Source organism: Antedon mediterranea, chromosome 6, assembly GCF_964355755.1.
Source record: "Antedon mediterranea chromosome 6, ecAntMedi1.1, whole genome shotgun sequence".
NCBI classification, from domain to species: Eukaryota; Metazoa; Echinodermata; class Crinoidea; order Comatulida; family Antedonidae; genus Antedon; species Antedon mediterranea.
This window is the reverse complement of record NC_092675.1, coordinates 7,066,914-7,081,838: the sequence shown is the minus strand read 5'-3', so window position 1 is coordinate 7,081,838 and position 14,925 is coordinate 7,066,914. Positions and strand designations below refer to the sequence as shown.

Below are 14,925 nucleotides of genomic sequence, written 5' to 3'. Positions count from 1 at the left end.
TAAACAAAACGTTGAGGGCGTTAAGTAAAATACCACAACACCGACGTGGAAAGTAGAAAAGTGAATTTTGTTATTTAATTGTTTTTGTACATTTAAAATTATTTTTCAAACGTTTATAAGGTACACACTCTTTAGAAGAAAAATGCAATTCTTGCGAAATAGTCAAAATTACTTACTAAAAAGGCCTAGGCTAGTTTACTTTATTAGTTAGAATAGGTAGGTAGGCCTCTCTCTATAGTAAAGTAGGACCTACTAGCGGCCTATAGTGTAGAACCATTTCCTCCTCTCTCTCCTTTCTTCCTCTCGGCCTGTCCTCCTTCTCTGGCCTAGTAATATAGGTATGTGGTTATCCACTAATATAGTATGTTGCTTAAGTTACTAATAAGTATAGATAGGCCCAGATCTACAACAACTAGCAAAATACAGAAATAATAAAATTAATTAAATTTTCAATCAATCAATAATAAATTTATTTCTCGAATAAAAACAGGTACAGATAACATTTTCATTTCGACCCTGATAGTTTTTGCTAAAATAATTGAAAAATACACAGCCACGTGCACAAACTATAATATAAATAACAAAATAAATGTCTATATGTCTACTCTATATCTGCCATGCACCTTGTCAACTTGCAGAGATCACAGTCATGACCAGCCAAGTATTTTTTTGCTTTTTCAACAATTTGTTCATTAACATGGTGTCCGAAAATCCCCTGAAAACTCTATGTAATTTTTTTTTGTTTACGCTTGGCTGGTCACAACTGTTTGTCATCTCTGAAAGGTGGCTTCCGTAGCACAAAAATCGTCTATTATGTTCTATCGGCCTGGAGACTTTACTTCTTAATAAATAAATAATATACCTCAGATCGACTTGCATTGGTTTACCATCAGTTGAACAGCTGAGCAATGTTGATAGTCTCTTCCCTTTGCAAAATAGTAAACTAAAAGAATGTGAATATTATTATTATATATAATAGCAATCAACAATCTATAGATTTATCATTTCAGATGCCTAGAGTGCAGTTGAACCTGAAGTACATATCCCTTGGGATTTTGATTCTGCAAACGACATCACTCGTACTGATGATGCGTTACTCACGGACTGTACAAGATGATGGTCCTAGGTATTTGTCTTCAACAGCAGTGGTTTGTGCTGAAATCCTAAAAGTGTTAGCATGTCTTGTGCTTGTTGCGTACCAAGAAGGTATAGTCTAACTGAATCCATGATTTTCTATTATTCAAGTAGATTTATGTTCATTTATTTATCAATCTAGACTTCCTGACAACCAACACCCATCACAATTATAATGCAACATTTATATAGTGCTATTTCATGAAAATCAGAGTTCTGTGGACTGCTACATTGTCATTCTTCTCCCCTAAGGCAGCCAACTATGGTGCAATTACGTCTGTCCACAATAGTGGCTCAGTAACTCCATACTCACTTCGAAAGATGTACTAGTGCACACAAGCAATATTTGCACTGTACACTGGACCTACATTTTATAGTCTTTTATCCGAGAAGACTTCCAGAGAATGAGCCTCTTACCCTTGCCTATGTTATTATTGCTATGGATTTCGGTTCCACTGTCTTAACCGCTCGGCCACCAATACTTACAATACAAGCAAAAAATCATATGGCAAAGCAAATGTTCTAACTTTAAATCATAATTTTGTTTTTGTTAGGAGGCATTGTACCATTATTCAACATTGTCATGAATGAAATTATTGGTAAACCACTTGGTACATTGAAGCTAGCTGTTCCGTCCGGCCTGTACACAATCCAAAATAACCTACTATTTATTGCCTTATCTAATTTGGATGCTGCAACATATCAAGTAGGTATTTATTTAAAATCAAATTATTGTTATTACGAATTAAAATGGGAGCATGAAGCCATAGTTTATTAGCAGTACTGTATGCCAAGAAATCCTGGATGAAAAGTCTGATAAAGAACATAATTTAATTTTCATGTCATTTCAGACAAATATTAGTAAATAAACTGTTCTCTTTTTTTTTGCAGGTGACATATCAATTAAAAATTTTAACAACAGCAATGTTTTCTGTGGTGATGTTACGCAAGTCATTAAATTCAAGTAAATGGATCGCACTTATACTTCTCATGTTGGGCGTAGTACTTGTTCAGGTAAGCATTTGTTTAATTGTCATAATAGATGTCATAACTGAATTTCAGATCAAGAGTTCATCATGTATATTATTGTTTTCAGATGCCAAGTGAAAGTAAAGATAACAAGACAGAAAATACATCTGGAACTAATCAGGTGTTAGGCCTGATCTCGGTGATTTGTGCGTGCTTCTCAAGTGGTTTTGCTGGGGTATACTTTGAAAAAATACTCAAAGGCAGTAAACAATCTATCTGGCTTAGGAATATTCAGCTCGGTAAGTACATAATATATGAATGATATTCTTTCTCTAAATGAATTAAATGAAAAATACTTTTGTACTGATAATTGATACTTTTGTACTGATAATTGATATTTTTGTACTGATAATTGATATTTTTGTACTGATAATTGTTGTTGTTTTAATTTAAATTATATTTTTCGTAACTTGTCCTTTCTCTTAAAGGATTGTTTGGTTCAATATTTGGCATATTTGGTGTTCTTCGGTATGATGGATCAGCCGTCCGTGATAATGGATTTTTCCAAGGTTATAACAGTGTCACATATACTGTTATTTTATTACAGGTAAGTATCGACCAGCAGTATACTACTACATTACAAAATGCCTGCATTTCTGGATTACAACATACATAGTTTCCAATCCATTAAGCTCTGTCTACACTATTAAACTAGTTTGACAACAAAAGTTTGATGTGCCAAAATACGGTAGTGATATGCCCAAATATGGTAGTGATATGCCCAAATATGGTAGTGATAAGACATCATCATGTCCATATATGGTCACATCACATTTTTATGTCACTTAACGTTTGATAGTGTAGACAGAGCTTAAGTCTTATGTTATGTTATCTATTTTTAAAATAACTCTTACTCCCCGATCGAGCTTCAAATTGAGACTTGGTTTAAAGCATCTCTTGTAACATGGTAGTTTGTGTATGGTGGTGCTGCTCCTGCTTCAGTGGGTCATCAAGACCCAGCCCCTATTTCCAGAAGGATGTAGTTTATATTTTGACTAATAAATTTATTATAATTTACATAAATGATTTAATTTTTTAGGCATTTGGTGGTTTAGTTATTGCAGCTGTCATCAAGTATGCTGACAACATTCTTAAAGGATTTGCGACTTCGTTATCAATCATTCTATCTACACTAATATCATACTTCTTTCTCAATGACTTTGTTCCAACAATGTAAGTCTGTTTCATACTTGTTTATCTCACTGCTAGTAATAATACCACTGCCAAAGATTTGTAATGTTGTTTGTGTAGAGCATCTTGTGTATATATTTGTCCGGTGAGGATTGCCACCTTTAAGAAGCACATAGGTTATAGGTCAACATTCGGCTTAATATTGTTAAAAATATAAACATTTTGGCACACACGGCATGTCATACATTTACTTAAGCTGGAAGGGATAAAAATCAAAATCCAGCTAATGGTTCTCATAAAGGAATACTTAAAGCACACAAAAATAGGGGCAAGTATATTAAGGACAGTTCATGCACTCACTTATGATATTGTTAGCATTGATTTACTTAAATTGAGAAAAAAAAAACTGTATTTTAATCATAATGTTTATTGATTACTCTATTATATATATTGTTATTATTTTTCTATTTATTTCATTCATATCAACAGAGATAAAAACCTCCACTGGACAATTTATACAATTATTTATTATCAAAAACAACTTTAATAATTTTAGGTCTAAAAATGGATAAACTATCATCAAAATAAACAGCTAATCTTTGAAATAAACTGCAATTAAAATCACAAACAATAACAATATAATGAACCATATTTATTACCTGAATTATAACAATAAAAACTTGCACATTTAATATTATCCTGTGTGTTATAGATTCTAGTACATTAACAACATTTTTTTATGTTTTTTTACAATTATTTCTATTTTGTTTCAGTTATTTCTTTATTGGAGCAAGCTTTGTGATAAGTGCGACATTCCTGTATAGCCGTGAACCCAAGCCGAAAGAAAACAAAGAGATGACAATATAAAAACAAACAGGATAAAGTGTTTTTATTAGGTTTTTTTAACAAATGAATTTTATTAGATTTTATTGACATACTGAATATTTATTGTTTTTATTTATTGCAGTTTTAATATGTAATAAACATTTCTATTTAAAGATATATTGTCCCCCTGAATAAATAATTTGTCTACAATTTGTTTTGAAATATACCATTTTAATGTCTCATAGCTATTCACTTTGATTAAAAATGACATTGTAAGACAAATTAGATGAATAACTTTCTTAAAACTACAAAATGGCCCTTTTAAAGATTCTATTTTTCATGTTTGGAGGACAATACATCTTAAATATTTTGTAATGTGGCAATATGATCATTTTAAACTGGAAAATGTATTATATTTACCAACATTTTAAGGAAAGTATGCTATGTAGCAGAGTAAAATTTTGAAATATGTGAAACAGTAAAGAGTAAGTCTGTGATAGTTAAGAAGTAAGTCTTTGATAGTTAAGAAGTTGGCTAAATAATGAGACTAAAACTTTTATTTTTCAATTCTTAATTTTTGCATATTACATCTTTTATCCTTTTTACATTTACTTTTACTTTATTTGTTATATTATTAGTACAAAATTATACCACACCAGCAATAATTTATAAATTCTCGATACTTTTTATCTACAAATATGGACAATTCTGTATCAATGAAAGTTAAGTTTGGGATAGGGCCTATGATACAGGCATCACATGTTCCACATGTCTATGATAACAGACAAATTGTGCAGTTCTAGATACAGTACTGAGAATCGACAGAAGAAGTTTTAATTAAATGACTTTTCGTTTAGTACAGCATTTATTAATTTGTATATCTTATAGATACTTTTTTAATTTTCAATATTTTGGCCATGACAAAGAAATAGTGTTTTTTGAAAGCTTATAACAGTTTTAATTCATATTTTTGCTTTAATTTTATTTGTATCTCCATTGAGATCCAGCCACTGAAGCCATTGTTATTTTTCATTAATTTCCTTTCGATTTAATTTTTATTATTTGTTTCAATTATAAGTTATGTTTTTAGTGTTTTCCAAATTATCATTAATGTATATTTCTTTAGGACATGATTGTAACTGTGTTGTATACTTATAAACATTCCAATACATTGTATTAATGCTGCCTATAGTTGGCACATTGTTACAAGGTGTACTCAATTGTTATTTTTTATGTTTATAGTAATTAGTTAATGTTCAAATATTTTTAGTAGTATAGTATAGTAGATTTAAAGACTGTATTCAAATGTTAAGATTGGTTTCCATATTCACTGGCGTAGACATTGGGTAGTTATTACTACCCCTACATTTTTAAGGTGGGGATGTATCGGCCCTTTATATTTATGTGTAGACTCCCACATCTTAAGCTCTGTCTACATTATCAAACTTTATGTGACAAAAAATGTGATGTGCCCATATGGACAAATTACTACCATATTTGGGCACATCACACTTTTTTGTCTAACTAGTTTGATAGTGTAGACAGGGCTTTAGAAGTATCCACAGTGACTTGATGATTTAACTTATAATTCAAACAAATCTATTTTTCTACTGTGTTAAAAAAAGATATTTTAAAATGTATGAAGCACTAAAGGGTATCCAAGTGTTATTGTTGTGTCACAAACTGGGTTTTTTTTGTATATTGTTTGTGTATATAAAGACCTATATACAGGATTTTCAAAGGGGTAAAGGGGGAGAAAATCGTCATAAGCTAGGCTAGTTAAGTGTATTTATTATCCCTTGTCTGAAACTATATTTTTGCCACATGATTTTTCCAATTGTAAGAAAATAGTTTGAATTGTGTATTTTCATAGTGGATAGATCATGCCTGAAATTTATCAAACTTGCATTTTAGAAAATCATTGAAAATTGAAAATCATTTTGTGTGTTTTTCTTTAATCTAAGATAGTAAGAACTGGTTTGATAAATAAAGCTTCCAGTTTTTCACTTAAACACATCTTAACTATGTAACTGCAAAAATAATTCTTCCATCAATAATATATATTGTTGCTGTTTTATTTACTTCATACACAAGTTTTTTATTTTGTTTAATGATGTATTATTTGACATTTTTAAATAGATGGTGTAAGAGGACCATGGTTTTATTCTACCACCATATACAATATTTAGACTTTTATCATATTTGTTGGTTTCTTTGTGGTGAATCGGAATTCAATTCTTCGTTACTGTACTTTACTCTATGTTTTTAATAACTTTTTAGTGCAATAAATGAACTTTTATATTTAAAAGCAATTGTCATTTTTGAAAAATATTTAAAGCCTACTACAGCTTAAAATCAGGATTATCAAGATTTTGAATGGAAACTACCAAAAATTGCCAACCAATCAATATCTACCATTTCAATGTGATGATAGTTTTAGGAATAACTCGCTATATACCAGTGGCCTTATTCACCAATAACACAAAGTGAGATATTTCCCTTAAATATTTCACTTAAATCAATAAATATTAAGTATTTCACTTAACTCAATAAATATTTAAGTATTTCCCTTAAATTGTATTCACTTAGATAGGAGATTCTTTGTTTCCTATAGCCTAAGTGTGAATGGTGAATACTGCCACTGGTTCTTAAGCAGCAGCTATGAGGCTTTTAGCAGATCCAAGAACTAAAGACATGCTGGAATATTTTGACAGACTTTTTTATAGATGCATTTGGTTTTTAGAACTGGTATAATACCCATGTAAATAACTCAAAAATCAAAAGGTATAGTTTGTCTGTTTTAATATTCATAAATATTTTTCAATATATTTCAGTAAGTATTGATTATTACTACATAAGTGCACTTGTTTAATTTCCTCACTCTCTACAGATCTACAAATTTGTTTAAAAGGGGGTCAGAGTGACATATCCAGATCGTTGAATAATACAGGACAGGTTAGGTTGATTTCTTTTGTCTGTGGTTTATAAAAATGTACACCTTAGATCCCAAATTTACATGGTGATGTCCATTGATATGCCACAGTGCATCATGTAGGTTCCATGCATGGTGCAACCCTGGATGCCACATAAGAAACCCTGGATATGTTAGTAAGCAACCCTGGATATACAACATAAAGCAACCCTCGATACACCACATCTACGAGATAAACATGCGTTGTTTGGTGGCAACCCTCGACACGAAGGGGCCCTTGATGAAGAAGACAGTTATGGTATGTGTTGTCCACACCTGTGTGCAATTTAGCCCAGTAGGCTGCAAGTCGCAGGTTATTCCCCCATTTACATAAAGCAAACCTGGATGTACCACATATACACAACCCTAGATGTCATAAAAGCAACCCTGGATATGCCACTAAAGTCTTTAAAAATAAAATAGCAAATCTAGGGATAAAATTAATGAACAAAATTAAAATGAAGAACAATGTAATGAAGAATATAAAGAAAGTAGCTTCAAGTAACAACTGGAATGTTTTAAGTATAACTTTAAATAAAAATAAAAGTTTGCAAAAAAAAAAACTGAAAAAAATTATGTTCAGAACTTAAGTTAAAGTTGAAATGCTTTGAAAAATAGAAAGTTGCAAGGTGTGTACTCAAGGCTTCCTTCAAAGAGGTTATGCCGCTGGGTATGTTACGGGCTGCTAACCCTATCCCAATTGGCTAAACACGGCAGTGAAAATGCAGTTAACAATGGAAAGAGAATGGTAAAATTCAATATAATTAAAATAAATTAATTACGTAGTATTTAAAAATTAAAACAAATTTTAAATATTAAAAGTACTGTGTAAATTTAATATTGAGATGTGATAATAAACCTACATAAGTAGAAATATATAAAAGCTAGAGTTAGTGAAAACTTGGTATTCTATTTCAGCAGTAGTGTTCCCCCAAATATGCCTGGTTACATACATTAAGTATGTCACATAATGTAGTCATAACATTGACGAAAAAGGTAATTTTCAACACTGATGAGTCTGCTTATCATAACAAAGGTTCGCGATCCACTTGTGATTATGTATTATTATGATTAATTTCTTACAGCACCTTGTATTGATACGATGTTGCATCACTATGTCGTAGTGGAAACCACAAAAATGTTTTGGAGAACATTTGATGAGTAACTAAAAGTTTACGGGTAATTTCCTTTATTAAAACTAATAGATTGGGTATATTAATTTAGCTTTTATATATTTATGACCTTATGCAGGGTTGCATCACTTATTAAGTAGAAGCTGGTTTAACCCTAGGTGGTGGAGTTTTAGGTATTTTATAAGGCCTTCTTCGTGGACTTTTCAGGTATGCGGCAACTCGAGGCATGGCTTGAAACTTCTTGTAGAATGTGCTCAGCTTGGTGTATGGGTCAAGTATGCTAATTAGGGGTTCTCCCATGTCGTACTTGGCAAACTCTACGTTTGCATCTAGTAAATCAAAGACAATGAAGTCTACCCATGTCAGATGGTCATCAGCAAAATATGGGGCAGTTTCCTACAAAAAAAAAGAAAAAGAGAGGTAAAATTATTATATAATGTCAGTTTAAATTCACAAGGCCTTACGGACAGACGGTAACGCTTGGTTCTCACTAGGACGTAATGCAAACGTGTTGAACAATGGAGCAACCGTTCGAATAATCCATCACTTACGTTGCGTTACATCCTTGTCTTGCGTCTCAAGTGGGAACCAAGCATTATAGAGATATACTTTATAAATTTTTATAAAGCTCTGTCTACACAATCAAACTTTATGTGACAAAAAAATGTGATGTGCCCATATGATGTCATACCATATTTGAGCACACCACACTTTTTGGGTTCAAACTAGTTTGATAGTGTAGACAGAGCTTAAGAACATACCTGTTTATGTAGAGAAGGTGCAAGCTTTTCAAAGTAGTTTAACCACATTGGAGCTGTATTCATAATGTAATCATTCCTCATGTCCCGAGAAAAAGCTGGATCATACAATATCTTAGACATCTTACTACGAAAGTCCTCTAAATTAAAAACAAAGTATTAGGAAACGGGTAAATATTTTGAAATAAGTTAATAAACTACTATACTAAATCAAATAAAAGTGATGGAGTAACATTTTATTGAGTGTACCCAACTACTTTTAGGGATTGATTTTTAGGCCCTGGGCCCCCGCTATTTCAAAATCCTGAATTCGCCACTGACTATTGCAATTTGGGAAACATAGTAGCCTTACCTGCTCCTCTTGCTAACACATCACAGTAATGCAGTGATTCACAGTCACATTGCATACCCGTGGCTCGCCCGATGTACTGTGCGATGGATTGACTTTGAACCAAACTTGTACCATCCGACATTGTGATTGCAGGAACTAAATTACGATAAAAATAAACATGTATTGACTGAAAAAAGAAATTGTATTTCTTCCATGGTATACTTTTCATATAATTCTTTAATATTTATTTATATATATCTTTTATTTATTAAATAATTTTGTGTTTTTGTAAAAGGGTCTCTCAAAATAGAATTTAAATCCTTTAAGTGCTAAGATTCTTGGCCATCATTTTATACTGTAAATTTGCTATGAAAGATGACTAAATAAATCTGGTTTGAATTTAACCGCTCCTCTTTTTGACAGACGAGGTAATTGGACATTTTAAATATTTAAATTAATCATGAATAGATGGATTTTCTAAAATGTATATTCCATAAAAATGGTTTCGGTTTTGAAAGGCAAGACTGGCCTATTAACATGAAAGTTGGTTGGACTAAAGTTTTGTCTACACTATCAAAGTTATGTGACAAGAAAATGTGATGTGCCTATATATGGACACGATGATGTCACATCACTACTACTGTATATTTGAGCATATCAATACCATATTTGAACATGTCACTATCATATATGGGCACATCAGATTTGTTTGTCACAATATATAACGTTTAGACAGAGCTTAAAACGAACCTTGTCCAAACGTATATATTCCACTGCCTACTCCTTTCTTTTTAGCTTCAGGCCATGTGTCCATGGTAAAGTTTGTCTCATTGTATGCAATAGCAGCTTCTTCTAACATGAGTCGAATAGCTTCAGCCCGCCCACGTACGTCAAAATAATGAATTGTGACAAAGTCTATATCACGAACTGGAACACACCCTTTCTTCCCAGTTACAATTTCACTAGCAAGTCTGAAAAGAGATTTTATGTTTTAGAAAGATAAGGTCTATTGCACCAAAATGTTGAGATGTGTCAACTGAGTTGTGGTATGGCAAACAATATTGTATATAAGAAATAGTATATAAATCCAAAGGTAAATTACTGAAAAAATGACAATTCTGTGGGTATCAGTGGCTGGATCTCAATGGAGATACAAAATAAAATAAGCAAAAAGCTAAATCAAAATGTTAAAATAAAACAGCAAAAAAATTTGCAGAGCCTTCGGGCAACACTAGTCATTCATCAGTACAAGTGAGAGCATTTGGACAGAATATAAAGCGTGCCTGAGTATATATACACAATATGTAAACACACCCTCTGTTTTTGCGTGGTACAAGTGATCCTTGTAGGGCTTGAAACCTACATAATAAAAGAATGATAGGAAAGTTGCAATGCAAAATAATTGTGGTTTTAACAAACCACAAGTGGATTTCAAGAAGTTTAAGATGTCTTTCATCTTATTTTAGTTTTATATCCTAGCCTGTATCGTTTAATATTAATACGTTGTCAACATAAAGTATTTACTTGTCTTTTTGTTTAATTTATAGTAAGTCAATGGGTAGGCCTGATGCCATTTGAGTATGTAGAGTTTAGTTCACATCACATTAGGTTATGGTTTACATCAGGTTTTTAGCTAGATTGTAATTTAGAAATAATCTTGTGTGTTGCATGCATTGTTACTGGTTGGGTTGAGAGGACCAGTATGTGCTGCTCCTAGTGGCAGACAATGTCGCCAGAAGCTCACATGAAGTTAAGGACATTACCGTATTTAATCAAATAAATGCCCTGTTTTGAATTAAAAAAAACTCCTTGAATAAATCAACCCCTTCCCCCACCCCCATCCATTATTTGGAATAAACGTTCCCCATCCCAAAGGCCTTAATTTTTTTCCTCAAATAAACACTCTCACCACATGTATGTACACATAATATTGTATTGCGACACATTCCTATTTGTAGTAGAAAACACTGAAACCATGTTTCAGATAAAACCATGATGAAATCCATCGGCAGGAACATTGCTGCAACATCCCACCCTTTTAGTCAAACTCTAAACTTTGTTTTAGATATGATTATGCTTGAATACCAAAGACTCAAGTGATATTGACTTTATTTATGTAGAGCTTTTTGTGTATAATATATACTTGTCTTATGAAAGTGATAGTGAATGAATTCGGTTATCCTTGGCAATTTGCCTGAATATATATACCAAACAAACAAAAAAAAGTGATTTTAATTAATGTTTTTAATAAAATAATAATTTACATTATTTATACTGTATGTTCAATGTTTCTGTTTGTTTTGAATGGCTTCCTTGAAAAGATAATGCATTTTTATTGTTTAATATTCAATAATAGTAATTCAACACTTCCGCTTTCAATTGACACTCTTAATTCCGATAATCATAAATCCATTTCCTTATAAATTCTCTTGATGATCTATGGATTAAACGCTCCTTCTTCCTTCGCTCAACACTTGAGTTAAGAGCTCTTTTTCGTATCACATTGACCTTCCTTTAAACCTCTAACTTATGAATATTAATTGCTATGGTACCCTCTTGTGATCGGTATCATTGAGGCATCTACGACATTGCTTTACGTTTCGTTCGAAAAACATACGTTTTTTTTATCATTGATGAAACGACTTTTGAACAAAAAACCTGTTTTAGGTAAGCAGACGGATAATAGCCGGCAAATGGGAGACATCAAAGTGAAACAACGTGTTCTTCTAACGGTAAGTAGGCTATCAATATGCATATCCTTAGTAAATAAAGTTTAGATTTTGTAAATTAAAAAATCTCTTCAAATGAGTTACAATTTTATAAAAATTTCCAATTATTATGATAGGTTCACTATGGCCAATTTGGGATATCACACTTCTTTGTTTGGTATAAAGAAAAAGATGTCAAAAAAGTTGTATACAGTATATCATAGAGATAATCACTATTAAATATCTTTATGAATATATAAAGTAAGACCATAAAAACAATTGATTATCATCTTCCCAAACAAATGTATTGACTTAGACAACACTAACCATGATAGTCCTGTACTGTCTATAAGTTGGTTGTTCCATAGAGATATTATAGATATTATAGTTCACTATAATATCTCTAGTGTTGTTAATAATAATTGTTTATTCTGTTGTATTATGTACAATATTAGTGAGTGAGTGGCCGAGCGGTTAAGACAGTGGAACCGTAATTACGTAGCCATAACATCGGCAAGGGTTCGAGGCTCACTCGTTCCATGGTTCTGGTGGTAGAACGAGTCTTCTCGGATAAGGACTATAAACCGTAGGTCCAGTGTACACATAGCTCATGCGCACTTTAAAGAACCTAGTACATCTTTCGAGACGAGTAGGGGGTTACCCTATGGAACGCCTACTCTGCCTTCAGTTCACATTTATCATGCAGTACACACCAATCGTCATGCAGTACACACCAATCGTCATGCAGTACACACCAATGGTCATGCAGTACACACCAATCGTTATGCAGTACACACCAATCGTCATGCAGTACACACCAAACACCATGCAGTACACACCAATCGTCATGCAGTACACACCAATCGTCATGCAGTACACACCAATCGTCGTTCACATTTATCATGCAGTACACACCGATCGTCATGCAGTACACACCAATTGTCATGCAGTACACACCAAACATCATGCAGTACACACCAATTGTCATGCAGTACACACCAATCGTCATGCAGTACACACCAATCGTCATGCAGTCAAATATTGCGTAATTTATACCGCCACCTATCGACAAAATCGAATATCACGTGAGGTTTATTAGACGGCTGTAAAACTAAGACTATTTAAACTTCTTTTATGGAATTCAATAATTGCAATGGCCTCCTAGCCGCGCCTGTGTCTCGCATAATAAATTATTGTATATATAAAAAAACAGAGCATTCACAGAGATGTGTAGCGGTTAAAATAAATACAGTATGTCAAACATAAAAGAAATGTTAGAGTCGCGAATGGCCTAGTTTTACAGCCGTCTAATAAACGTCACGTGATATTCGATTTTGTCGATAGGTGGCGGTATAAATTACGCAATATTTCACTGCATGACGATTGGTGTGTACTGCATGACGATTGGTGTGTACTGCATGACAATTGGTGTGTACTGCATGACCATTGGTGTGTACTGCATGACCATTGGTGTGTACTGCATGATGTTTGGTGTGTACTGCATGACGATTGGTGTGTACTGCATGATGTTTGGTGTGTACTGAATGACGATTGGTGTGTACTGCATGATGTTTGGTGTGTACTGAATGACGATTGGTGTGTACTGCATGACCATTGGTGTGTACTGCATGATAAATGTGAACGACGATTGGTGTGTACTGCATGACCATTGGTGTGTACTGCATGACCATTGGTGTGTACTGCATGACCATTGGTGTGTACTGCATGACCATTGGTGTGTACTGCATGACGATTGGTGTGTACTGCATGACCATTGTGAACTGAAGGCAGAGGAGGCGTTCCATATTACCCCGGTGTACTAGTCCACACAAACACAGCCACTGTGCAAATTGGGACTGGACCGTTTTAGAGGTGTTTACCACCTGTTGGTCCAGATCCTTCACTAACTGAGTTAGTGAGAAGTCGAATAAAAAATTAGAAAAAAATTGTATAGGGCAAATAAAAATTGGAGAATAAGAAACAATTGGTATTCATTTCTGGAAAAATAAGTATGGCTTATTGAATAAAATAATAAAGTAGTATAGGCAAAATAATTAATAATTAAAAGTCTTTTTTTTAACTTTTATTTGGTGGTCAAATGGCTAGAAGTTTTACTATAATTTACAGATTTAAGAATGAGTTTGGGCATCATTATTCAACTTAATTCTTTTTAAAAAGGAGAAAATCCAATCAATTTGACTGCATATTAGTATTATTAAGCAGTCAATATTGGTACAGTTATCCTATTACAGCAATTCACTCCCTGAAAAGAATATATAAATAGGCCCGGACGTTGCATGGTATTTTGTTGTAGGCATATTAATTCGGCTGAGGGAGCTTCTCGCAAGAGAGAGAGAGAGAGCAATATTATAATTGCAATGACAAATTGCACACAATATTTAAGGGAGTATTTTGTTGCTCTGGCTAAAATAAAAATAATAAAATAATTGATATATTTATATAGATATATTGATTATAGACCATATTTTGATAATTATTATCACGTAACTATATACATAAATATAAAACAATTTTTATAGGCCTAAATTCTAGTGTACAAAACAATTAAATTAAATAGTACATAAAATCTTTAGTTAGAATTAACAGGTACTCTAGATAGAATAGGCCTATATAATAATAATTATTAATCACAATTATTATTATAAAAACATACTTCATAAATTTTGGTGCTTGTCCTGTATAATATATGGTACATACTGCAGCCACAAATACGATAAAAACCTGGCCAAAAGAAAATGCCATGGCTATACTTTTAAATTAAAGCTTGTAAATCAGAACTCCACTTTACACGTTGACACTAGCCTAGCTAGGTAGCTTAGCCCTGCAAAAGTACCGGTGGGTGGAGTCTTTCGATTGGAGCTAAGCGTCGACCAGCTGCGCTAAG

At 32.8% G+C, this 14,925-nt stretch overlaps 2 protein-coding genes across 3 annotated transcripts; one reads left to right on the top strand and one right to left on the bottom strand.

The window, feature by feature from the left end:
* The first annotated feature begins 40 nt into the window (after positions 1–40).
* Positions 41–6,416, top strand: LOC140051475 (UDP-N-acetylglucosamine transporter-like). 2 transcript variants are annotated; one of them, XM_072096696.1, is made up of 8 exons: positions 41–60; positions 1,011–1,206; positions 1,689–1,840; positions 2,026–2,148; positions 2,231–2,402; positions 2,592–2,710; positions 3,203–3,336; positions 4,068–6,416. In XM_072096696.1, exons 2-8 carry the CDS (start codon positions 1,011–1,013, stop codon positions 4,159–4,161), a joined length of 990 nt encoding a protein of 329 aa, XP_071952797.1. In that variant the 5' UTR covers positions 41–60; the 3' UTR covers positions 4,162–6,416. The 2 variants fall into 2 exon arrangements, with proteins under 2 accessions (XP_071952797.1, XP_071952796.1); XM_072096695.1 differs by having other exon boundaries at positions 41–120.
* Positions 6,417–6,649: 233 nt separating this feature from the next.
* Positions 6,650–14,919, bottom strand: LOC140052663 (glutathione S-transferase Mu 1-like). Its single transcript, XM_072098334.1, has 5 exons — positions 14,695–14,919; positions 10,063–10,283; positions 9,334–9,468; positions 8,985–9,121; positions 6,650–8,619 (listed from the first exon to the last, which is right to left on the bottom strand). The coding sequence occupies exons 1-5, from the start codon at positions 14,781–14,783 to the stop codon at positions 8,356–8,358; spliced, it is 846 nt and encodes a 281-aa protein (XP_071954435.1). The 5' UTR covers positions 14,784–14,919; the 3' UTR covers positions 6,650–8,355.
* Between the last annotated feature and the right edge of the window lie 6 nt (positions 14,920–14,925).